Here is a 27,974-nt window from a genome sequence, read left to right on the forward strand (position 1 = left end):
TGGAATACTTAGAAACCAGAAAACTTTAATGTGCTAGAGTTGAGATCAAATTATAAAGTAAATGAGGGAAATTTTTCATTGTTTACACATGAATACATTTTTTTATTGTTATTTTAACTTTTCAGAGGTCCTTAACGCTTCCAGATTCCTGAACGGTAAAGTTCCCAAGTCAAAACTTTTGGACAGGTAAAATATCATCACAATTATTATTAATATACTAGGTTCCCTGTTTATATTTTCATACAGAAATTCCTTGGTTTAAAAAAAACATAGGAAGCAAATGGATCATGAAATTAGCATGATGCTACTATTTCAATAGATGTCATATTAGTAGTATGTATATCATTATAAACATAAGTAACCTATTCATCATACTAGTCTATTTCATCCCTACACCCAGTCAGCTCCTTGCATAAACTGCTATAAATGGTGGACATATGTGGTTTATCACTCAAATATCCCCCTTCCTTCTGTGATCCACTACCTTAAATTTCTTTTGGGCACCTATCCCTCCCCCAACCATTAGCTATAAATCAATCTAATATTCTCATTTCGGTGAATTGTTCAGGATAAGCATATAATCTAACCAGGGCCAGCAAGACAAAGGGAGACTTTTGCTGGGATTTCTGGAGAAAAGAAGTTGATTCACACTTGTACTCTGCTCTCCTTCCATCTTCTTCCTCTCCCTTTCACTTTCTTCTTTCCCCCTTTCCTTCCCTCTCTTCTCCCCCAAATGCACAAAAGAGAAGACCATCATTCTTCCCCAGGATGTGGGGGTATGAAGATACGAAATCTAGAGCTATGGGGGTAAAAAGGATGGTACTGAATGAAATCTGAGGATAAAAGCAACAAGGGGAAGCAGAGCCAAGAAATGGCGCCTAGACACATTTGATCCATTAGTCAAAATATGTCTACAGACTTTTCACTCATGTGTGCCTTGTGGGTTGTATTTTTCTGTCACTATGCAATATAAAGAATCCTAACCCCTACAGCTAGAACCTTATATTGTTGTCTAGCCTTCAAGCTTCAAACACCATTTTTATTGAATACGTTGCAGCAAAACTACTTGTCAAGTTGTGGTCTAACGACGATTTTCTGCTTAAACAAAATCTTAAGACAAATTCCATTTGAGATTAAAATTTTCCCTTTAAAACTTTTATCTCCTAACACATATTCCAAAATCACTTTCATCAGTAATATCTATCTATCTATCTCTTTATTTATGGCCGCGTTGGGTCTTCATTGCTGTGTGTGGATTTTTCTCTAGATGCGGAGAGCGGGGGCTACTCTTCGTTGTGGTTCACGGGCTTCTCATTGCGGTGGCTTCTTTTGTTGCAGAGCACAGGCTCTAGGTACATAGGCATCAGCAGTTGTGGCTCGCGAGCGCTAGAGCACAGGCTCATCAGCAGTTGTGGCTCGCGAGCTCTAGAGCACAGGCTCAGTAGTTTTGGTGCACGGGCTTAGTTGCTCCACAGCATGTGGGATCTTCCCGGACCAGGGATCGAACCAGTGTCCCCTGCACTGGCAGGCGGATTCTTAACCACTGTGCCACCAGGAAGTCCCTATATATCTAGTTTTTGACAGAAACTCAGCTCATCACACTCACTTTCTAAGTGTTCGAAACTCTAAAGAATGAGAAACTGGAGAACTCTTCAACGTTTTGCAAAGATTACTAAAGCAAAAGGTTACAGGGGAATAAAACTGTAAAGCACAGAATTAATACCCAGGTATTTCTTTTTCCTGGAATATTGCTTCCTGATTTTATGACTTTAAGTATCTTTCTGGAATGAAAGCTACTCATGATCTAGCTAGCCAATATTCCTTCTGATACTAGGCAATGATTTAATTAAATTAGTCATTAAAACAAACCAGTTAGCTAATTCAATCTAACTCTGATGACAAACACAGAATTTAACCTCTGGTATATCACATTTATCTAACATCCAACTATTTAAACATGTAATTTCATTTCTGAGAACTGAAAAAAAAATGTAACTTACCTCAATTGTTTTGCATAGTTCTGTTCAATTTCTATCCTCTCTTTAACAAATTTGGCGTATCTTTCCAAGAAGTCAATTCCCCATTGTGTATGCTTGTCTAAGCTGTCGAACTGATCCTAGAAAAGGAAGGTAAAATCACACTGAAAAGTCTAAAATTTTATCCACAAATATCTTAACCAGCTTCTGTCCAGGCGATGAGGTATGAAAAGAGAAACTTAGGCTCTTCTGCTGGTCCCCACCAATCCCATCCTTTAAGGCCTAGACCGAAATAGGTTCTTCAGCATAAATCATGCTATTTTTATGCCTGAATATCTTTACACATGTGGTTCCCCCTGGCTGCAACACTCTCCACAGATCATCTCCTTTCAATTAACTCTTTATTCCTCCTTTGAGATTCAGTTCAGGCACTATGTCCTACAGAAAATGAGGCACTATGTCCTACAGAAAATGGCCCTAAAAATCTCAGACTGGGCTAAGTGGTCTTTCTCTAACTCCCCAAGGTTCCCTATAAATTACTGTCTGTTCACTTGCAATACTATATTGAGAGCAGAAGCCATGTATTATTCTACTCTGAACTCCTAAGGCACAAGCACTATGCCTGGCACCACAGCAGGCTCTCAGTGAAGAATAATTTGAACAGAATCAAATAAACTTGGGTTCAAATTCTGGGCTCTGCATGTTTACCATATGTTTTGACCTTGGGCAAGTTACCAAGGCTCTTTATACTCTTTCCATCTTAAAATGGGAGTCCCATCACGCACCTCAGTAGGATTATACTGATGTCATAAAGTGTTATACAGTGCAGTAAACATGATACTAACACATAAAAATCACTGTCCTGAAAGGCTCTTTGCCTTCGAAAGATATCCCCTTCTACCTGAAAAACCATCATTTCCTATTCTTCAAGAATAATCTCCATATTGGCTAATAACTTGGTGCTCTCTACATCTCCCATATCAAAAATCTGTAATTCTGGCAAAATATTCAGATATCATCCCTTTCTATATCTCTAGTTGTTTTATCTTTCCAAATCATCCGTGGTTTAATCACATGTGCTATTTACAAATGAATCATCTCAAAATCTTTGCCTTTTATCTCTTTCCCTACCTTAAATCATTATAAAATTCTACCCATAAAGGTAAAGTCTATCTAAACAGAGATAGAATTCATCTAGCTATCATAGTTTGGTATTACTACTCTAATTCTATTCTTTCATGCATCTTTTTCATTATTATTTGGCTACCAAAGTAGATTTGAAAAGAGCAAGAGAATGCACTGCTCAGTAAACTTAACTGGTGTATTAGTAATATTTCCCATTATAAACTGGAATTCTATTTCAAATTGAAAAACTCTCAACAACAACAACAAAACATTCCAGAAAAAGAATAGTCTGAAGCTGAAACAATCATCCTTCATTTTCCAAAATGCTTCAAAGGCTTCTTCCCATCATCCTCTTCATCAAATTTTATATTAAACTTCCTTTATCTTCTAGATGAAATCTCCAAAAATTTTTATTATATACCCTAATCAGTAAAAATTCTGAACAAATACCCCTATATGTATATTTATCTATAAATTATATATATACTATTCTATTATGTTATTATGAAATCCACAAAAATAGAAATTTTAAAAAGAAATGAAAATGAAATAAACATCATTTTAAATAGCTTTTTGAAACTTATTTAACAAACAAACAAAAGCCCTGGGGCCATAACTTTTTAAAATATTAACAATTTTAGTGAGAGCAATGAATTCAGCATGCTTCATTACTTCTAAAATCTTGGTTTAATACTTAATGGCAAAGCAATCTGAAAGCCTTGGTTCTAAACTGGAACATTTAGATTTAGTGGTTGTCACAGCTGGGGAAACAAATGACACCTCACAAAGATATAAGATTAAAAGGTCTAAATGGAAAAAGTCCACTGTTGACTATACCTTCCAATTCCTTTTTATGCAAAAATTTGGCTTAATCAGAAAACACTGCATCTTTATATTTTAACAATAATTTCAGTGAAGTTTTAAACTCTGCTGAAACTGACTGTAATATGATTTTATGTGTCAATTTGGCTGGGCCACACTGCCCAGATATTTGGTCAAATATTATCAGATGTTTCTGTGAAGGTGTTTTGGAATGAGATAATATTTAAATTGCTTAATTTGGAATATGTAAAGCACATTACCCTTCATAATGTGGGTGGGCCTCATTCAATCAGTTAAAGGACTTACTAGAACAAAAACTGACCTACCTCCTTCAAGAAAAATGCTGCCAGTAGGCTGCCAACAGACTGTCTTTGGGCTAGAACTGCAACTCTTCCCTGGGCCTACCTTGCAGAGTTTGGACTTGTCAAGCCTCCAAAATCATGTGACCCAATTACTTATAAATCAATTCCTCTCTCCCTCTCTCTCTCTCTCTCTCTCACACACACACACACACACACACACACACACACACACACACACACATCCTTGGTTCACACTGACTTTAAAACAAGCAATAAATTTCTTTTAATGTTTTAAGTGTGCAGATACAGTAGTTGCAGGTGACATCATTTTTAGCAACAAAATTCTACAATGATGAATGCATTTCCAAACATTCATCATCAAAATTCTTTTTCCATAGCTCAAGTTTCTTTGGAAAAGTAACTATACATTCACTACTAAAGTTTCCCTTTTATCTTGAAAAACCAGATTTTCTCAAAAGTACCTGCTAGGAAAGCATATTACTAACAGCCACTTATTAAACATCAACAAATTAGAAACAACAGGAGATGAACAGCAAACCTGTGTGAAACAAAGTTTTTCAATAGTCCCTCACCATTTCATTTGGAAATACTGTAAAAAGTCTACTATATTTCAAAGGTATTATTTTTATAAAATTAACCATAATAAAAATATGCTGTAATATTCTGTGGACTTCTCACTTTAATTTCCTTTGCTTACCTATAAATGATGAAGTGAATAAATTGCAACCATATCCCAATTTGCTTTTTAAAGGAAATTATTAATGCACTGCTTTATCAGTGGTTATTACATGGTTTTTTCATAAAACACTGTCACTGTTTTTCATAAAACACAAGTCACTTCCTTTTGAGAATAAATCTTCAACACATCTTTCCTTTAGTGGTTCACAAAAACGGTACTTCAAAATATAATTCATTATCAAAACAGAATCTAGCAAACGTTGTAAGCTGAGATATTAGAAATATGTGTACTATAATAAACTGTATAGCAAATTTTCAGCATATAATTTTTCCTAAAATATATTTCTTTACTCAACAAACAGTATTTGTTGAGATCATTAGTTAGTCACCATGTTGTTTTACACATATCACCATTTTTACCACAAAAGGAAAAGTAAGGACATTTTTAATAGCATGTTTTTTTTTTTTTCCCCCACACCACGATGTTGCGGGATCTTAGTTCCCCGACCAGGCACTGAACCTGGGCCCTGGGAGTGAAAGTGCAGAGTCCTAATCACTGGACACGAGGGAATTCCCAGCATGCTGTCTTTTACCATTAACTCTGAAATTTCAAGAGGATTCCAGTCAGTCAGGTTTACTGCAGCATTATTCATAATAACCGAAAGTTGGAAACCACATGTCCATCAACAGATGAATGGATAAACAAAATGTAGTGTATACATACAATGGAATATTACTCAGCCTTAAAAGGATATTCTGACACATACTACAAAATGGATGAATCTTGAAGATATTATGCTAAGTGAAATAATCTAGACACAAAAGGACAACTACTGAATGACCTCATTTATGTGAAGTACCTAAAGCAGTCAAATGCATATAGACAGAAAGTAGAAGGTGGTTGGTTCCCAGGGGCTAAGGGCAGGGAAGAATGGGGAGTTACTGTTTAATGGGTAGTTTCCATTTGGGAAGATGAAAAAAGTTCTGGAGACGGATGGTGGTGATGACTGCACAACACTGGGAGTATACTTAAAGCCAACAAACTGTACGCTTGAAACAGTAAACGTAATGTTACCTATATTTTACTACAATGAAAAATATTTGTCAATAAATTCAAGGAAATTTAGTACAGTCTTCATTGGTTATCACATGATTTTAATCACTTTTAAAAAAAGAGCAGAGGTCAGGGTGGCCAAGGTGCCAGAGTAGGAAGGCCCTGAGCTCACCTCCTCCCAAGGGCACACCAAAATTACAACTATTTACAGAGCAACTATTGATGAAAAAGACCAAAAGACTAGCAGAAAAGATCTACCACTAAAGATATAAAGAAGGAGCCATAATGAGACAAGTAGGAGGAGCAGAGATGCAGTACAGTCAAGACCCATAGCCCCAAGTGGATCCACTTGGATATATAGGAGGATAATTACAACTGCAAAAGTTCTGGCCAAGGAGCCCCACATTGGGATCCCCAGCCCAGGTGTCCTGCACCAGAAATACAAGCATCCAGAACGTTTGGCTTTGAAGGCCAGTGGGGCTTACTTTCAGAGAACCAGAGAGCTGAGGGAAATAGAGAAACATCCACTCTTAAAGGATGCACACAAAATCTCACACATTCTCACACACAGGACCCAAGGCAGAAGCAGTAATTTGAAAGGAGCCCAGGTCAGAACCTACTGTTAATGTTGGAGAGACTCCTAGAGGGGTAGGAGGCAACTGGAGCTCACCCTAGGGACATAGACAATGGCAGAAGCAATTTAGGGGAGCTCGTTCTACCATGAAGACATTGGTGCTGGCAAGTGACATTTTGAATCCTCCCTCTAGCTTATTAGCAGGGACCTGACCCTGCCCAACACCCTCTCAGCACCAGTACTGGGATGCTTCAAGCCAAGCAGCCAGCCAGGCAGGGATACAGTCCCACCTAACAGCAGGCTGACACCAGCCCCGAGAAACCTTGGATCCAGCCCCAAACACAAGCAGGCCAGCACCAACTTTGCAACACTTCAGACCCTGCAGCCAGCCATGTCAGGAACAGTCCCCACACACCAGCAGGCAGACAATAGATCTGGAACCCCAGCCCCACAACCACCCACGTGAGAACCTAGCTCCACCCACCAGTGGGCCAACACTAGCCCTGGGACCACCCAGGGCTCTGCGGCCAGAAGCCTCATTATCCAGCTCCACCCACCAGTGGTCGGCAGTCTCTGCACAAGGCAGGGCCTGGCAACCAACCAGACCAAAGGCAAACCATGCCTACCAGACCACCCAGAGTCGTCAGCCCACCAAAACAGAGGGACCCACACAGCCCATATAGTGTTTACCACTGGAGCATACAGCTCTGGTGACCAGAGGAAAGTGTGCTGCTGGGATGCACTGAATGTATCCTACAAAAGGCCACATCTCCAAGGTTAGGAAGTGTAACCAACTTACCAAACACACAGAAATAGAAACAGTAAGTTAGTCAAAATGAGGCAAGAGAGGAGTATTTTCCAAATGAAAGAATGAGATAAAACCCCAGAATAAGAACTAATTGAAGTTGAGATACACAATCTAGCTAATAGAGTTCAAGGTAATTATCACAAAGATGTTCAAAGAAGTTGGAATAATAATGGACAAAGAGAATGAGAAGTTAGAAGTTCTAACAAAGACTTAGAAAATATAAAGAAGAATCAGAGATAAAGAATACACTAACTAAAAAATATACAAGGAAACAACAGTAGATTAGATGATACAGAGGAATGGATCAGCGAGCTAAAGGACAGAGCAATGGAAATCACTGAAGCTGAAGAGAAAAACAAACAAACAAAAAGAATAAAAACAAATGAGGACAGTTTAAAAGACCTCTGGAACAACATCAAACACACTAACAGTTGCATTAAAGGAGTCCCAGAAGGAGAAACAAAAGCGAGAAAGTGGCAGAGAACACATTTGAAGACACAACAGCTAAAAACATCCCTAACCTGAGAAAGGAAACAGACATCCAGGTCCAGGAAGCACAAGAGGATTAACCCAAAGAGGACCACTCCAAGACACACTATAATTAAAACAGCAAAACATAAAGAGAGACTATTAAAAGCAGCAAGGAAAAAGCAACAAGTTATGTACAAGGGAACTCCCATAAGGCTATCAGCTGACTTTTCAGGAAACGCTCTGCAGGCCAAAAAGAAGTGGCACAATATACTTAAAGTGATGAAAGGAAAAAACCTACAACCAAGAATACTCTACCCAGCAAGACTTTCATTCAGATTTGTTGGGAAATAAAAAGTTTTACAGATAAGCAAAAGCTAAAGGAGTTTAGCACCACCAAATCAGCTTTACAAGAAATGTGAATGGGACTTCTCTAAGTGAAAAAGAAAAGGCCACAACAAGAAATATAAAAATTATGAGAGGAAAAATATCATTGGCAAAGGCAAATATAAAGCAAGAGTATAAATAAATAAATAAATAAATAAATAAATAAAGGATATTAAATCAACCACATATAAAGCTAGTAAAAAGGTTAAAAGACAAAGAAGTAAAATCATCTATATCCACAATAAGTAATTAAGGAATACACAAAACAAAAAGATGTAATATATGATGTCAAAACAGTAAACATTGGGGGGATAGGGGGAGTAAAAATGCAGAGTTGTTAAAATGCATTCAAACTTAAGAGATCAGCAACGTAAAATAATCATACATACATATATATACACACACAGATTTCTACATATAAACCTCACAGGAACCATAAACCAAAAATCTACAATAGATACACACACAAAAAAGAAAAAGGAATCCAAATACAGTATTAAAGACAGTCTTCAAACCAGAAGGGAAGAGAGCAAAAGAAGGAGAGGAACAAAGAAAGAACTACAAAAACAACCAACAAAATGGCAGTAAGTACATACCTATCAATAATTACTTTAAATATAAATGGACTAACTGCTCCAATTAAAACACTCAGGGTGGCTGAATGGATACAAAAACAAGACCCATATACATGCTGCCAACAAGACTCACTTCAGATCTAAACACACACACAGATAAAAAGTGAGACAATGGAAAAAGGTACTGCATGGAAATGGAAATCAAAAGAAAACCAGCGAAGCAATATTACATCAGACAAAACAGACATAGAAACAAAGACTATAACAAGAGACAAGGACATTACTTAATGATCAAGGGATCAATCCAAGAAGACATAACAATTGTAAATATATACTCAACTAACATAAGAGCATCTAAGTACATAAAGTAAATATTAACAGACATAAAGGGAGAAATTGACAGTAACACAATAATAGTAGGGGACTTTGACACCCCAATTACATCAAAGGACAAACAATGAGACAGAAAATCAATAAGGAAACACTGGACTTAAATGATACATTAGACCAGATGGATTTAATTGATATAGAGAACATTCCATCTGAAAGCAGCAGAAAACACATTCTTTTCAAGTGTACATGGAACATTCTCCAGAATAGATCACATGCTAGGCTTCGAACAACTCAATAAATTTAAGATTAAAATCCTATCAAAAATCTTTTCCAACTACAACACTATGAGACTAGAAATCAACTATAAGAAAAACACTGCAAAAACCACAAACACGTGGAAGCTAAACAATATGCTACTAAACAACCAATGGATCACTGAAGAAATAACAAAAAGAAATTTTAAAAATACCTGTAGACAAGTGAAAATGAAAACACAACAACCCAAAATCCACAGGACACAGCAAAAGCAGTTCTAAGAGGGAAGTTGATAGCAATACACGCCAACCTCAGGAAACAAGAAAAATCTCAAATAAATAATCTAACCTTACACCTAAAGGAACTAGAAAAATAAGAACAAATACAACCCAAAGTTAGTAGAAAGAAAGAAATCATGAAGACCAGAACAGAAATAAATAAAACTGACTTAAAAAAAAAAACGAAACTAAGGGCTGATTCTTTAAAATGAAAAATAAGACACTAACCAGACCTATGAAGAAAAAAAAAGAGAGAGAATGAGGGGGTCCAAATCAACAAAATCAGAAATGATGAACAGATTTCTAGGTACGTACAATCTCCCGAGACTGAACCAGGAAGAAATAGAACTATCAACAGACCAATTACCAGTAATGAAATTGAATCAGTAAACAAAAAACTCCCAGCAAACAAAACTCCAGGACCAGATGGCATCACAGACAAATTCTACCAAACATTTAGAGAAGACTTAACACCTATCCTTCTCAAACTGTTCAAAAAACTACAGAGAGGGCTTCCCTGGTGGCGCAGTGGTTGAGAGTCCGCCTGCCGATGCAGGGGACACAGGTTCGTGCCCCAGTCCGGGAGGATCCCACATGCCATGGAGCGGCTGGGCCCGTGAGTCATGGCCACTGAGGCTGCACGTCCAGAGCCTGTGCTCCACAGCGGGAGAGGCCACAGCAGTGAGAGGCCCGCGTACCACAAAAAAAAAAAAAAAAAAAAAAACTGCAGAGAAGGAACACTTCTGAACTCATTCCATGAGGCCACCATCACCCTGATACCAAACTCCCAGACAAAAATATCACAGAAGAAGAATATTAGAGGCCAATATCACAGATGAACACAGATGCAAAAATCCTTAAAAATACATTATCAAACCGAATTCAACAAGACATTAAAAGTATCATACACCATGATGAAGTGGGATTTATCCCAGGGATGCAAAGATGGTTCAATATCCACAAATCAATCCATGTGATACACCATATTCACAATCTCAAGAATAAAAAATAATCACATGATCTTCTCAACAGATACAGAAAAAGCTTCTGACAAAATTCAACACCCATTTACGATAAACTCTCAACAAAGTGGTATAGAGCAAAAACATCTCAACATAATAAAGGCCATATATGACAAGCCCACAGCTAACACACACTCAATGGTGTTCCTCTAAGATCAGGAACAAGACATGGATGCCTACTCTCATCACTTTTATTCAATATAATATTGAAGTCCTTGACACAATCAGACAAGAGAAAGAAATAAAAGGAATCCAAACTGGAAGGAAGATGTAAAACTATCACTGTCTTCAGATGACATGATATTATACATAGAAAATCCTGAAGACAGCACCAAAAAACCACTAGAACTAACTAATGAATTCGGTAAAGATGAAGAATACAACATTAATATACAGGAATCTACTGCAATTCTATACACCAACAACAAACTATCAGAGAGAGTAATTAAGAAAACAATCCATTTACAATTGCACCAGAAAGAATAAAATACCTATGAATAACTCTAACTAAGGAGGTAAAAGACCTTAACTCATAAAAGTATAAGACACTGATAAAAGAAACTGAATACAACACAAACAAATGGGGACGATATACCGTGCTCATTGATAGGAGGAATTAATACTGTTCAAATGCCCATACTACATAAGGAAATCTACAGATTCAATGCCAGGCCTATCAAAATACCAATGGCATTTTTTTTTTCACAGAACTATAACAAACAATTCTAAAATTTGTATGGAAACATAAAAACTCCCATACAGCCAAAACAATCTTGAGAAAGAAGAACAATGCTAGAGGTATCATGCTCCCTGGCTTCAAAGTACACTATGGAACTACAGTAATCAAAACAGTAAGGTAGGGACGTCCCTGGTGGCACAGTGGTTAAGAATCCGCCTGCCAATGCAGAGGACGTGGGTTCGAGACCTGATCCAGGAAGATCCCACATGCTGCGGAGCAACTAAGCCTGTGTACAACTACTGAGCCTGCACTCTTGAGCCTGTGTGCCACAACTACTGAAGCCCATGCACCTAGAGCCCGTGCTCCGCAACAAGCCACCACAATGAGAAGCCCGCACACCGCAACAAAGACTAGCCTCACTTGCCACAACTAGAGAAAGCCTGTGCGCAGCAACAAAGACCCAACACAGCCATAAATAAATAAATAACTAGATAAAATTTATTTTTAAAAAAACAGTATGGTTCTGGCACAAAAACAGACACAGATCAATGAAACAGAACAAACAGTCCAGAAAGAAACCCACTCTTTAATGGTCAATTAATCTTTGATAAAGACGGCAAGAACATACAATGAAGAAAAGACCGTCTCTTTGGTAAATGGTGTCGGGAAAACTGGACAGCTACATGCAAAAAGTCAAACTGGACTACTCTCTCATATCATGCACAAAAATTAATTCAAAATGGATAAAAGACTTAAATGTAAGACCTGAAACCATAAGGTTCTGAGAGGAAAACACAAGCAGTAAGCTCTTTTATATCAGTCTTACTAATATTTTTTTTTTGGATATGTCTCCTCAGGGAAGGGAAACAAAAGCAAAAATAAAACAACTGGGACTACATCAAACTAAAAAGCTTTTGCACAGCAAAGTAAACTAGCAACAAAATGAAAGAGCCACCTACTGAATGGGAGAAGATATTTGCAAACAATATATTAAATAAGGGATTAATATCCAACATATAGAAAGAACTCATACAACTTAAGATAAAAAATACAAACAACCCAGTTTTATAAAAAAGGCAGAGGATCTGAATAAACATTTTTCCAAAGAAGACATACAGATGGCCAACAGGCACACAAAAAGATGCTCAACATCACTAATCATCAGGGAAATGCAAATCAAAACCACAATGAGATATCACCTCACACTTGTCAGAATGGCTATTATCAAAAAGACAACAAATAACAAGTGCTGGTGAGGATGTAAAGGGATTCCTTGTGCACTACTGGTGGGGATGTGAACTGGTTCAGCCACCGTAGAAAACAGTATGGAATTTTCTCAAAAAACTAAAAATAGAACTACCATATGATATAGGAATTCCACTCCTGGGTATTTACCTGAAGAAAAAAACACTGATTAGAAAAGATACATGCACCACTATGCTCACTGCACCATTATTTACAATAGCCAAGACGTGGAAGCAACCTAAGGGCCCATCAATAAATGAATGGATAAAGAGGATTTGGCATACATATACAATGGAATACTACTCAGCCATAAAAAATGAATGAAATTTTGCAATTTGTGACAACATGGATAGACCTAAACAGTATTATGCTAAGTGAAATAAGTCAGACAAAGACAAATAGTGTGATTTCACTTATGCATGGAATCTAAAACAACACAATGAACAAGCATAACAAAACAGAAACAGACTCAAAGATACAGAGAACAAACAGGTGGTTGCCAGAGGGGAGGGGGATGGGGGCAGGAAAGAAACAGGTGAGGGAGATTAAGAGGTTCAAACTTTCATTTGAAAAATACATGAGTCATGGGGATGAAATGTACAGTGTCGGGAATATAGTCAATAACTATGTGATATCTTTGTGCGGCGACATGTTATAACTAGACTTACTGTGATCATTTTGAAAGGTAGGGAAATATCAAATCACTATGTTGTGCAACAGGAACGAACATAGAGCTGTAGGTCAATAATACTTCAAAACAAAACAAATTCATAGAAAAGGAGATCAGATTTGTGGTTACCAGAGGGGGAGTTGGGGGAACTGAATGAAGGCAGTCAAAAGGTACAAAATTCCCTTGTAAGATAATTACTAAGGAATGTAATGTACAACATGACAAATATAATTAACACTGCTGTGTAGTACATATGAAAATTGTTAAAAGAACAAATCCTAAGAGTTTTCATCCCAAAGAAAAAGTGTTTTATATTTCTTTGATTTCATACCTGTATGAGATGATGGATGTTCACTAAACTTGTTGTGATGATGATTTGACTTACATAAATGATTATCACAAGTCAAATCAATATGCTGCATATCTTAAACTTATACAGTGCTGTATATCAATTATATCTCAAACTGGAAAAAAATGCAGACGTCATAATATGGATTCTTATTTTTCAAACTCTCGATAATTATGATGGCTTCACATTATCATTATCTGATATCAAAAGATACAAAATACATTCAGGGCAAGTTTTATGACGAACACGAACAGATTAGTGGCCATATTTCAAATAATCTTCTCAATAATCTCTGGGAGGGAGGCCACCTCTAGTCCACATGATTATATAACCACTGTGTAATACGGAAGAACAAATATGACTCCATATTGGATCTATTTCTTTTACTTTAACCTTTGTATTCTATCAATTGCTCTTACTGCAAATTAAGAATGTTGCTTATAACCTGAATTATACAGGATAGCCCATTCTCAAGGCCAGTCTGACCTTTCAAGGTATGACAATTTTCTATTCAACGTAGAGATAAAAAGTTGCAGAAACAGAGAATAACATTTATCCTGTTGGAGGTTTATAGGAACATCGTGACTGGACCTACATAGATAGCTGCAAGAACAAAGGATCTGGCACCAAGGAGTTTGCAGCAACCAATCACTGTCCCTCCCCTTTTAGTATAAAAGAAGCCTGAATTCTACCTCTGGTAAGATGGTTCTTTGGGACACTAGTCCACCACCTATCTTCTCGGTCTGCTGGTTTCCTGAATGAAGTCACTATTCCTTGCCCGAACAATTCACCTGTTGATTGACGGGCCTGTTGTCTGTCATGAGATGAACAGCATGAGCTTGGACTTGGTAACAACTGTATTTTCTTTTCTAATAAACATTGTTTATATTTTTTCTCAAACACATTAACATGAGAAACATCAGTTTTGCCATTTCTTACCGTTTGCCTATGATCACATTATACTATTCTATTTAATCCATGGTTTGTTTGTATAAAATGTTGAGTCAGCAGACAAGACTACAGTGTCAATTCATACTTAAAATACAAGTAAAGTGCTGTTTATTATATTTTAGATAACATATATAAATAGAAGCTCTAAGCTCTTTTCTCCCTTTCTCAGTGATCATCTTGTGCTCTACTTTGAAGACTCCTGCTTTAAAGTATGCATTAACATCTGATCTTTATCAAGTCCTCCTTACCCTACTGATATGGTCTTACCGTTTTTCTGTTATCTTTACCTTCTGTTGTATCCACATAGAATTCCAGTTTTCTATTTAAGTTAATCACCTTCCAAATTAAATTTAGAATACATTGAGCCAAATTTACATATTCCCCTAAGTCGATTTCAAGCTCTTTCAGGTTTCCCAAAGAAAAATTAAATCATCTAAAGGATTTGGGGGACTTCCCTGGTGGTCCAGTGGTTAAGACTCCGCTTCCACTGCGGAGGGGGCGCAGGTTCCATACCTGGTCAGGCAAACTAAGATCCTACATGCCGCAGAAAAAAAGAAGAATTTGGTATCTGAGATCTGTGTCAGACTATTTAAAAAGTTTTAATGTCATTCCTATTTTCTCCAATACTGAAAACACTCATACTATAATTCAACTGGACAGAACCTTGGGCTATATCTATATATTAACTCTCTAAAAGGTATTTTTAGAGTTGCTCACCATAACAAACATATAAAAGCTAAACTATTCAGAATACTGAGAAAGTACGGTCAAATTTTATTTTTCAGTTAGTGAAGGTTAAGTTACAAGCTATAAAATCTCTTTGGATACAATTCTTAATTTTTAATGTTGATTTTAAAAGTGTTCAAAAATATCACTGGAGAACTGAACAAACAGAAGATATTAGAGAAGCACAATAGCTAAGTTAATTATATTTGACAGCTTTACATATTTTTAAGTAAACAGATCCGCAATAAAAGCCAACTAAAAGCATAGCAATCAGCATTAAAAGGTAGAATAGGACTTCCCTGGTGGCACAGAGGTTAAGAATCCACCTGCCAATGCAGGGGACACGGGTTTGATCTCCGGTCCGGGAAGATCCCACATGCTGCGGAGCAATTAAGCCCGCGCACCACAACTACTGAGCCTGCACTCTAGAGCCCGTGAGCCACAACTACTGAAGCCCGTGCATCTAGAGCCCATGCTCCGCAACAAGAGAAGCCACCACAATGAGAATCTCCCACTCACCGCAACTAGAGAAAGCCCACGTGTAGCAACGAAGACCCAACACAGCCAAAAATAAATTAATTAATTAATTAAAAATAAATAAATAAAAGGCAGCATAAAAACAAGATATACATGTTTGAATACAAGTGGAACAAAGTTCTCTGCTTTGTAAACATTTGGGGGGAAAATGTGACTTGAAAAAAAAGTGCCTCTAAAAAATGGAAGTCTTGAAATAGAAAAATTTAAATATTATCATACTATATAGCCCTGTTATAAATTACTTTTTGCCTCAAATTGTAAATCCACAAACTGTAAATAAGACTTTATGTCAAATATAGATTTAATGTCATACCATTCAATACAGAAGAAACATTTTTTAAGATAAATTTTATTTAACCCATTGAACAACATATCTGGGTTTTCAACTAGATGTTTTAATTACAATACATTAAGAAACAACATAAGTGTGACAACCTCTAAACATTCAAGAGTGATTAATATCTTAAAAGGAAGTGAGGAGAGAAACTAACTTAGCACTATTCATATAAATAATAAAAAGGCAAAGTAAATAGTAAGAGATCCAAACAAGATTCATGCTTGAAATGTTAAAATATTCAGTGAACAAATGTCCATTTTAAATTCTATAACTTTACTAGATATTTTACATTTTTCTAAGCAGGACTCAAAGCAGACCAATTTTGAAATTCCAAGGAGGGGGGAAACACTCTAAAGTTGGTCTCATTACTCTGAATCCAAGGCACAACGTATGATAACAAAGTACAAGTTTGCTTTTCATTTTTATATACCAGTTTCCAAACAATCATTCAAATAGCATCATTTGTTTATTTTGGAAATTAAGCCCTTGTCGGTCCCATCATTTGCAAATATTTTCTCCCAGTCTGTAGGCTGTCTTTTCATTTTGTTTCTGGTTTCCTTTGATGTGCAAAAGCTTATAAGTTTCATTAGGTCCCATTTGTTTATTTTTGCTTTTATTTCTATTGCCTTGGGAGACTGACCTAAGAAAACACTGCTACAAACCATGTATGTCAGAAAATGTTTTGCCTATGTTCTCTTCTAGGAGTTTTATGGTGTCTTGTTTTAAGACGTACATGGTAGTAATGTTTTTGAGTTTATTTTTGTGTATGGTGTGAGGGTGTGTTCTAGCTTCATTGATTTACATGTGGCTGTCCAACTTGAAGAGAACTGTCTTTTCCCCATTGTATAGTCTTCCCTCCTTTGTCAAAGATTAATTGTCCCTAGGTGTGTGGATTTATTTCTGGGCTCTCTATTCTGTTCCACTGATCCAAATGTCTGTTTTTGTACCAATACCACACTTTTTGTTTGTTTTTTACTTTTTATTTTATACTGAAGTATAGTTGATTAACAATGTTGTGTTAGTTTCAGGGGTACAGCAAAGTCACTCAGTTATACATATACATGTATCTACTCTTTTTCAAATTCTTTTCCCATTCAGGTTATTACAGATATTGAGCAGAGTTCCCTGTGCTATATAGTAGGTCCTTGTTGGTTATCTATTTTAAATATAGCAGTGTGAATATGTCAATCCCAAACTCCCAATCCATCCCTCCTGTTCTGATTACTGTAGCTTTGTAGTATTAAGTCTGGGAGGATCATGCTTCCAGCTTTGTTCTTTTTCTTCAGGGTTGCTTTGGCAATTCTGGGTCTTTTATGGTTCCATAAAATTTAGGATTATTTGTTCTAGTTCTGTGACAAATGTCATGGGTATTTTGATAGGTATTGCATTAAATCTGTAGATTGCTTTAGGTAGTACAGCCATTTGAACAATATTAATTCTTCCAATCCAAGAGCATGGGATATCTTTCCATTTCTTTGAGTCATCTTCAATTTCCTTTATGAATGTTTTGTAGTTCTCAGCATATAAGTCTTTCACTTCCTTGGTGAAGTTTATTCCTAAGTATTTTATTTTATTTTTTTAATGTGATTTTAAAAGGGATTGTTTGTTTACATTCCTTTTCTGATATTTCATTGTTAGTGTGAAGAAATGCAACCGATTTCTGTATGTTAACCTTGTATCCTGCTACCTGGTTGAATTCATTTATCAGTTCTAGTAGTTTTTGTGTGGAGTCTTTAGGGTTTTCTATATACAGTATCATGTCATCTTTGTATAATGACAATTTTACCTCTTCCCTATCAATTTGAGTACCTTTTATTTCTTTTTCTTGTCTGACTGCTGTGGCTAGGACTTCCAATACTATGTTTAAGAGAAGCAGTGAAAGTGGGCATCCTTATCTTGTTCTAGATTTTAGTAGGAAGGCTTTCAGCTTTTCACCATTGAGTATTATATTGGCTGTGGGTTTGTCATAAATAGTTTTTATTACATTGACATATGTTCCCTCTATACAGCTCCTACAGTTCAATAACAAAAAACAAACAACCCAATTGAAAAATGGGCAGAAGACCTAAACAGACATTTCTCTGAAGACATACAGATGGCCAATAGGCACATGAAAATTAGCTCAACATCATTAATTATTAGAGAAATGTAAATCAAAACTACAATGAGGTACCACCTCACACCAGTCGGAATGGCCTTCATTAAAAAGTCTACAAATAAATGCTGGAGAGGGTGTGGAGAAAAGGGAACCCTCCTACACTATTGGTGGGAATGTAAATTGGTGCAGCCACTATGGAAAATAGTACACAGGTTCCTCAAAAAACTAAAAATAGAGTTGCCATATGATCCAGCAATCCCACTCCTGGGCATATATCCAGATAAAGCTATAAGTCAAAAAGATACATGCACCCCTACGTTCATAGCAGCACTATTCACATTAGCTAAGACATGGAAGCAAACTGAACATCCATCAACAGGTGAATGGATAAGAAGATGTGGTATATATACACAATGGAATACTACTCAGCCATTAAAAAGAATGAAATAATGCCATTTGCAGCAACATGGATGGACCTAGAGATTATCATACTAGGAAGTAAATCAGAAAGAAAAAGACAAATACCATGTGATATCACTTATATGTGGAATCTAAAATGTGACACAAATCAACATATCTATAAGACAAAAACAGACTCACAGATATAGAGAACAGACTTGTGGTTGCCAAGGGAGAGGGGGGTGGAGGAGGGAAGGGTGGGGAGTCTGGAATTAGCAGATGCAAACTATATATATATCCTATATATAGGACGGATAAACAACAAGATCCTACTGTATAGCATAGGGAACTATATTCAATATCCTATGATAAACCATAATGGAAAAGAATATGAAAAATATATATATGCATAACTGAGCCACTTTGCTGTACAGCAGAAATTAAACACAACATTGTAAATCAACTATACTTCAATAAAATTTTAAAGAATTAAAAATAAAAAAGCAGAAAAACAAATAGCTTCATTTGTTCATAATGATTTTAGTATTTTTATGGAATTCGATGACTTAATAAATGTTAAAACCAGAAAAGGTAACAAAGTGAACTTCAACACACAGCCTAGCACATACAAGGCACTTAGTCCCTGATTGAATAACCATTCTATTTATATATACTTTTGAATTTACAAAGTGTCTTCACATATATTACCAGATATCACCTACAAAACTCTATTGATAAGGCATTTTACAAATGAGAAAACCAAGTTTCTGAAATTAAGGACATCAACCTTTGACTCCAATCTCATTTTCTTTCTACTACAACATGCTATTATTTGATAAATAAGTATATAGTAATTAATGTTTATTAGTAAATAATGGTCCCAGACCCTTCATTTTATAAATATGGAAGCTGATGCCCAGAATGCTTACCTGATTTACTCATAGATGACTAGCAACCAAAATGGGATGGCACTAGATAATCTTTTTAAATCACTGCCAGTTTTTAGTGCCAGTTTTTAAATCACTGCCATTCTTAGTATCCAAATGAATAACTGTTATAAACAGTGTTATTTAAAATGATGCATTACTTTCACCAGGAGTGAAATATAAGACTGAAAAAAACTTTTTGATCACTGGGGAGCTACAATAAAAGGAACAAATTAAAAATCTCAAAGTTAGAAACTGTCTAATACAAACACACACTGAATGCCATAACCACTCTACAACATTCCTGATAAGAAGTCGTTCAGGGTTTCTTTAGTGGTCTTACCATGAATGAGTAAAACAACTTGGAAGCATGACAGAAGATGGCTGGAGATGGAGGAATGACTTCTACTACCACGAAATAAAGTACAAAGCTCTTAAATAAAAAAATAAGAATCAGAATCCTAAGGCTTTAGGCCTTCAAAGGTAATACCTTCCAATCCCTTCGCACATCTCCCTGCTCCATGCCAGCAAATATTTTGGACTATGGAAAATGTTGGGGAAAGACGAACTAAAGAATTAAGCATTATTCTGAAACCACCTATGGATTAGAAATAAGTAAGAATATTAAGTCATCAAAAAAGGCAACTTATCCTCACTTCGCTATTCTTTCCACTTTCAGCACTGCTCTTATTTCTAGAATTTGTTCTGGATTACTATAGCCAAGTCCAACTTCTTCCATTTCCTTGCCTTAATCATCCCCTTACTTCCTTTTCCAAAACATTCATTCTTTCCACAGCTTCTATGAAATGTATCTCTCCATCAGAGGTGGGCCAGGATTAAATGTTACCATTTCATATTTAAACTCAAGAAAGCTCTTGTTTCCTTCAGGCACTGTCTTTTAATTTTGTAAAATGGTTAAAGTTATTTTACCTTATTCATTTGGGAACAAAAGGAAAACACTAAATTAAAGCTGGCATCAACACCAACTTAAATGTCCACACCATTCAGCATAAATCAAATGAATTATATGTTGCTCCAAGATTCTACTGAATAGTAATAAGGGTGGTAATAAATTCTATATTTACTCAATCTTCTTACTTTTATCTACATAATGATATGTTTAATGTAGTTTAAATAAAAAGAACTATTTTATGTATCACAAAATATTGTAATTTTTTTAGAAGTCACTACTAAATATTCAATCCTTGTTTCTCTAATTACTTTGACACAGCCTTGCATCCAAATGAAGTCCCAGTAAAGTGCTTTCAGTAAAGCACCAAGGGTCACAACTGTTTAAAAAAACTTTCTTCAGTAAAAAGCAGAATAATGACTTTGCTGTCCTAGTTTGGGCTTACTCTATGGCTCCAATTTTCTGCCAAAGTTTCTCCAGCACTTCTGAACACCAAAGTACTACCAAAAACATTTTTAAGATCTAGCACAACTGACTTTTCTCATTCTTTGATTCACAAGGGACTGCGGAAATTTCTTCTTTTTGCTTAAGTCTCATGGTGCTGACAAGTCAATTTACAATTGAGGGTCAACAACATCTACCCCCAAAGTAAAATGATGAATATTCTTAGTTTTTAAAAAATCAACTTAATTATTTGGATTTATTTTGTGGTTTTTGTTTTCTTTTTTAGAAGATACAAACTTATATATTTGAGAAATTCACATGATACCTTTTAATTTTTACTTAAATTTTTAAATTAAATTTTAAATTAAGCTCTTAGTGACTTCAAATCTATCCAGGTGATCCTTCCAACATCCCTCTACATATTTTTTACTTCTCTCCACAAACTTTCTCCTCTGCTACCTCAGGAACTCACTCCAATAGTCATCTCCATTGTCATTAGCCACACCCCTCTCCTCCCAATAAATTTCAAGAATCTCATTCTCAGCTGGCCCTGTCAACTCAATATCTCTAGTACCCCAAGGCCTATAATTTTCACTCCCCGCTAAAGACCTCAATCCATTGATCCTGACACATTATTACTATTCCTCACCCCACTCCTGTCTTCATTTCCATCTTCACAGCTTGGATTCCATAAGCCACCATTATAATCACTCCTTGCAAAGAGCCTCACTGTCCTTGCCCCCTTTCACTTTGTCAAATTTCAACCCTAGTTTTATATTCAACTATTGATCAACCCTTTCACACCCCACTGAAGAAAGGTGAAAAAAAGAAAAAGAAATAACCTTGCTGACTGGTCATACTTTGAAATCTGCTTTTAAGGAGAGAAGAGATATGGGATGACAGTTAAAGAAAGAAGTGTGGTTAAGTGTGGGTGGATTTTAGATGGAAGAAACAATATGATTATATGCTAACGGAAATAATACAAAGAAAGGAAAACTGATAATATAGAAGAAAGAGAAGAACTGGAGCAATGAGCACTGAGTAGGTAAGGGTAGATGCATGCATGAGTGAAGAGACTAACCTTTGCTAAAAGCATGCAGTAATAGGAGAGAAGGCAGAGTAAATGGACTCAGGTTTAGGCAGCCTGGTGGCAGTAGCTTGTGGAAAATTCTCTTGTGATCAGTTCTATCCTTTTCAGTAAAATTGGAGGCAAGGTCATTACTTGAGAATAAGGATATAATAGGTATTAGAGATTTGAAGGGGAAAAAAAGAGCACCTCTCCCTCTTTTGCATTCATAATTTAAATCAATAAGCATCAAATATATAAATATAAACAAATATATAATATATATGACAACACAAAAATATTACAATTCTTCAACTTCTCCTCCAAGTATGGTTTATAAATGAATACCAAATGTCCTTAATTAATAGAGCCATGTCTTTTAAAGGCAATGATTTAGCAGGTCATAATAGATTCCACACAAAGAATAAAAAATAACTTATAAAAGATGGTGCTGTGGTAATGAGAATATTGCTCTCAGATTTCTAACCACAGAGATCTAGCTGACCAGGGCACCAGCTGCCAGGCTTCCCACCACCAGCTGTTTCCACATAATGAAGAAGGCATATGTGGCATATGAAGGCATAAAGAAAGATCTGGTTGACGGAGACCAAGGACTCTTCCAACAGATGAATTTGGCTCAAGAACTCCTTGACAACTTTGTCAAACTCTCCTTAGAACTTCACTGCAGCCTAAGATACTTCTACTCAATCTTCCTTCCTTCCCCCACCTCTTCCTCCTTTAGGGTCAGACTTGCGTCCTGGTCTTACGGCTCTCTCAGTCTCACTTGGCTCCCTCTCCATTTCCTCTCACATGCATTTCTTGCAGGTTAAATCCCATTTGGGAGGTTGCTTCTCAGAGAACCCAAATTAATACAGCTGAAATTTCTTTAAATGCAACAAATTTAAATCTCTGGGAACAAAACCCTTGTCTCTGAAAATCAAAAGCGTACTTTTACATCATGTTTCTAGTAAGGCTAACAAACATAAAAATCACTGAATAAAAGCAAAGCCTCTAGAGACAGGTTATACAAATTAGAATATAATTTGTTTCCTGTCCTCTGCCCTGCTCTCGTTCTCAAGAAACAGCAAGCTAAAGTCCTTCAGAGTAAGGTACAGAGTGACTGAACACAAGATCATTTGGAACCTTCTCACTTCAGTGAAAAGTCAGTTCAGTACAATTTTTCACTAGTTCAGTACATTTTCACAAACCTTACACTACTTTTTATGTGATTAAAATTTTTGGATCTCACTTGTCACATTATGGCAGGGTTTTATTGAATATGCTTTAAAAAAAGAATTTGATGTCAAGACTGGAGTTCTATTTGCATGTGTGTAAAGTTATCTTTTAATTCATTAAAAATAAGCTAAAGCTCTGAAATCAAAAAATTAAACTTGCTATTCAAAGTTATCTTCTCTGTTATAAAGTAGAAATAGTTACTAAGTGGACATATAATTCCAAATATGAAGCCACAAAGAAAAAAAGACATTTCTAAACACAGTGTTGTTATACAGTTACTGCATTTGATTAGTTAGGTCGATTAGGTCAACAAATGCCCAAGACATTCTTCTTTTTTAAAAAAATTTTAAACTCAAGATGTTTTACTGATTCCCTTCAGTATCATTTTAAAATTGTAATAACATATACATAACATAAAATTTATCATCTTAACTATTTCAGGTGTGCAGTTCAGTGGCATTAAGTACATTCACACTGTTGTACAACCATCACCACTATCAATCTCCAGAACTCTTTTCATCTTACAAAACTGAAACTCTGTACCTATTAAACAATAACTCCCCCTTCTCCCCTCCCTTCAGCTCCTGGCACCCATCATTCTATACTTTCTATCCCTATGATTCTGACTACTCTGGGCCCCTCATATAAGTGAAATCATACAGATATTTGTCTTTCGTGACTGGGTTATTTCACTTAGCATAATGTCCTCAAGGTTCTTCCAAATGGTAGCACGAATCACAATGTCCTTTCTAAGGCTGAATAATATATTCTATTGTAAGTATATAGTACCATTTTGCTTATCTTTTCATCTGTCAATAGACACTTGTGTTGCTTCTACCTTCCAGCTATTGTGAATAATGTTGCTATGAACAAAGATGTACAAATATCTCTTCAAGACCCTGCTTTCAATTCTTTTGGGTCTATACCAAATGAAATTGCTGAATCATACAGTAATTCTATGGTTAATTTTTGAGGAACCACCATATTGTTTTTTCCCCAGCAGCTGGAACATTTTATATTCCCATCCACAGTGCACAAAGGTTCCAATTTCTCCACATTCTTGCCAACAATCGTTTTCTGTATTTTTTAAATACAGCCATCCGAATGGGTGTAAAGTGATGTCTCACTGTGGTTTAGATTTTCATTTCCCTAATGATTAGTAACACTGAATATCCTGTCATGTGCTTATTGGCCAATTGTATATCTTCTTTGAACAAATGTCTATTCAAGTGCTTTGCCCACTTCTTATAGGGTTGTTTAGGTTTTTCTGTTGTTGTTGACTTGAAAGAGTTACTTATATATTCTGGATATTAATCCCTATTCATATATATAATTTGCAAATATTTTCTCCCATTCTGTGGGTTGCCTTTTCACTATGTTGATAGTGTTCTTTAAAGCACAAAAGTTTTATGAAGTCCAATTTATCTATTTTCTCTTTTGTTATCTGTGCTTTTGGTATCACATTCAAGAAATCACTGCCAAATCTAATGTCATGAAACTTTCCCATGTTTTCTTCTAAGACTTTAAGAATTTTAGCTTCTATTACATTTAGATCTTGATTTATGTTCATTCTGAGTTAATTTTTGTACATGCTGTATTCTTTTGTATGTGGATATCCAGTTTTCCCAGCTGAAAAGGTCCCACTGAATGGAGTTGGCACCTTTGTTGAAAATAATTTGACCATGCATGTGAGGGTTTATTCTGGACTTTCTATTCCATTCCATCAGTCTTTATGTCTGTATTCCAGTACCATACTGTAGCTTTGTAATAAGCCTTAAAATCAGTAAATGTGAAATCTTCGACTATGTTCTTTTTCAAGATTATTTTGGCTATTTGGTGTCCCTTGAGAACTCATATGAATTTTAGAATTGATTTTTCTATTCTGCAAAAAATTTCATGGGGATTTTGACAGAGATTGCATTGAATCTGTAAAATGCTTTGGATAGTATGGACATCTTAACAATATTAAGTCTTCCAGTCTACATACAGGGACATCTTTTATTTATTTGTGTCTTGTTTAATTTCTTTCAGCAATGTTTTATTGTTTTCGGTGGATAACTCTTCCACCTCCTTGGTTATATATTCCTAGGTATTTTATTCTTCTTGATGCTATTATAAATGGAATTGTTTTCTTAATTTCCTTTCAAATTGTTCATTGTTAGTGTGTAGAAACCGAACTGCTCTGGGAGTGCTGATTCTGTACCCTATAATTTTGATGAATTTGTTTATATTAGTTCTAAAAGTTTTTTGTGCAATATTTAGTGATTCTTACATATAAGATCATGTAATGTGTGAACAGAGATAATTTTACTTATTCTGATCAGATCTGGATATCTTTTATTTCCTTTCTTGAATAACTGCTCTGGCTCAAACTCCCAATACTACGCTGAATAGAAGTAATGAAAGCAGGTATCTTTGTGTTGTTCCTGTTCTTAGAGGGAAAACTTTCAATCTTTCACCACTGAGTATGATGTTAGCTATGGGCAAACAGATGAATTTTAAACTGGGTCCTGGAAAACAGGTAGGATATGGACACCTAGAAACAGGAAAAGAAGGCATTCCAGGAAGAAGGAACTATATTCAAAAGCAGAAAAAAAGAAAAGAAAGTAATTTTCAAAACTTCTGTTAAAATCAGCCACGATCAAAATGGAAAGTATCACCTAGGTCTATACTGTTCATTTTCCAAGAAATAACAGAACTGGCTACCAAAAATAGGTATGCTATTGTCCAAATTCTCTATATCCTTGTTAACCAAATTTTATGATACAGAAATCCTGTGTTGCCAATCTACAAATTCTACTGAACAAGATGGATTAGTAACTAAAAAACAAACAAAAATAACAAAAACAAAACAAAAAAACGCTGTGAGATGCAACAGCATGAACTCTTCTTACTCTTAGCAAATGCCCTTCTAAGTTAAATATAGAGAAATCTTTTTTAAAAAGTAGCCACCTTTTTTAAAAAGTAGCCACCTCATTAGAACAAAAAATCTGGTTAATTTCTGAAATAGTTTTACTGTGAGCACATAAAAAGCAAGTGATGTGGTTCTTGGATAAGTCGCATTTGAACGGTTATTTTTAAGCTACAAATTTCTAAAATACAGGTCACATATAAAACTTGATATACAATATTTTCAGAAAGGTGACAAAATTTTAAAATTTTTATTCCATATCTTCTAAAATAACTGAATTCACTAGAGTTCTCTTTTCTACGAATACTCAAATATAAAGCATAGTTTATGCAGTGTACTTTTTTCAATTATATTTTTCTTTTTTATTGCAAAATATACAATACATGCAGAATGTATGCAATGAATATGTACAGTTTCTACTACAAAAGTATTTATTTTCAGTATTTATTTCATTTAATACTAAAATACTAATTTTAATACCAGTATTTCTTTATCTTGGCATTTACTTCATTTAATATTAAAACATCAGTTTTAATCCCAGTATTTTAAAGTGTTCGGAATCTAGTAACTCCTTTAAAAAAAAAGTGAAACTAAAGCATTTAAAATATAGATTATAAATACATTTCTGTAAATATAAAGTTAATTACAAAATGGCAACTACGAACATAAATTTATAAAATGTGAAACATACATGGTTATTTTAACATAAATTAGCATAAGTAATAAAATATTCTAAAATGAACGAAGTATATACACTGCTGACCATTAATTATAAAACATGAAAATGAAATTTCATTTGACCTTTTTTTAACATAACCTTTCAGTGAAAGATCCAATAGCATCATTTTTATTGTGCATATTCTTATGCAAAGTTTTCTAGCTGCTGATACATTTTCTATGTGAAGAGAGCAGTGAGGAGAAAGCTACAAGCTAACACTACATATTTTCCTCTGATGCTTTATTCTTCAAATAGTCTCACCTGCATAACTTTTAAGAAAATCTTTTTAACAGTTTTTTGTTTTTTTTTAAGGGACTAAAATCTTTTTTACCGATAGGGAGCTACAGCTTTTACTTCAAAAAAGCATTTTTGGTTTGGTTTTTATCTCCTTAATTTCCTCATGTAGAGATGGGAGGTTCCAACAGCTACTATATCATTTTCAGTGCTTTCATGTTTATATTCTACTTATTCAGAAAGTCTTTGAATTAAATTACAATTATTCTTGCCACAGAGCTATGCTTTATCAATTATTTTCTTCTTCCTCTTGAAAATTATGGAGTTGACCCTTGCTCAATCTGAAATTCTAATGTAGAGTATGTAACTAGCTGGGAACATCTCAAGATGTAAATGATTCCAAGAAAACTGCATTAATACCAGCAAAAATAGTGCTACATCAGTGCATTAAAATAGCACATGGGGGACTTCCCTGGTGGTCCAGTGGTTAAGAATCCGCCTTCCAATGCAGGGGACATGGGTTCGATCCCTGGTCAGGGAACTAAGATCCCACATGCCACAGGGCAGCTAAGCCCGCGTCACAACTAGAGAGCCCAAGCACTGCAACTAGAGAAGCTCGCACGCCACAATGAAGAGCCTACACACCACAAGAAAGACCCAGCACAGCCAAAAATTAAAAAAAAAAAAGCACATGGCATATCAGACCAAATATCAACACTGCAATAACTATGCACAAATAGTATGTTAATGTTTTCTATGTTCACTTAAAGCATTTATTCAGCTTTTAGTAGACTGTAAGTTCTATATGCAGGATCTTTTTATAATTCTCTGTATCTCCCACCTAGCCCAGTATCATCTAC

General features: G+C 35.6%; 2 protein-coding genes across 5 annotated transcripts in view; both read right to left on the reverse strand.

The window, feature by feature from the left end:
• The window catches only part of FNBP1L (formin binding protein 1 like), a 140,728-nt gene that overhangs the window by 70,197 nt on the left and 42,557 nt on the right, over positions 1-27,974 (reverse strand). For 3 of the 4 annotated variants that reach the window (XM_033432958.2, XM_049714373.1, XM_033432965.2), the window contains exon 2: positions 2,001-2,116. In XM_033432958.2, the coding sequence (XP_033288849.1) occupies positions 2,001-2,116 (116 nt within the window). Of the gene's footprint in view, positions 1-2,000; positions 2,117-27,974 lie in introns of those variants that run through there. The other variant, XM_049714378.1, reaches the window with a different exon arrangement.
• Positions 27,199-27,974, reverse strand: part of LOC117202352 (protein C19orf12 homolog) — a 102,520-nt gene continuing 101,744 nt past the window's right edge. Inside the window, exon 3 of the transcript XR_007479068.1 lies at positions 27,199-27,698. The gene's annotated coding sequence lies outside the window, so the exon portion shown is untranslated. The remainder of the gene's footprint in view (positions 27,699-27,974) is intronic.

The sequence above is a fragment of the Orcinus orca genome, chromosome 1, assembly GCF_937001465.1.
Source record: "Orcinus orca chromosome 1, mOrcOrc1.1, whole genome shotgun sequence".
Taxonomy (NCBI): domain Eukaryota; kingdom Metazoa; phylum Chordata; class Mammalia; order Artiodactyla; family Delphinidae; genus Orcinus; species Orcinus orca.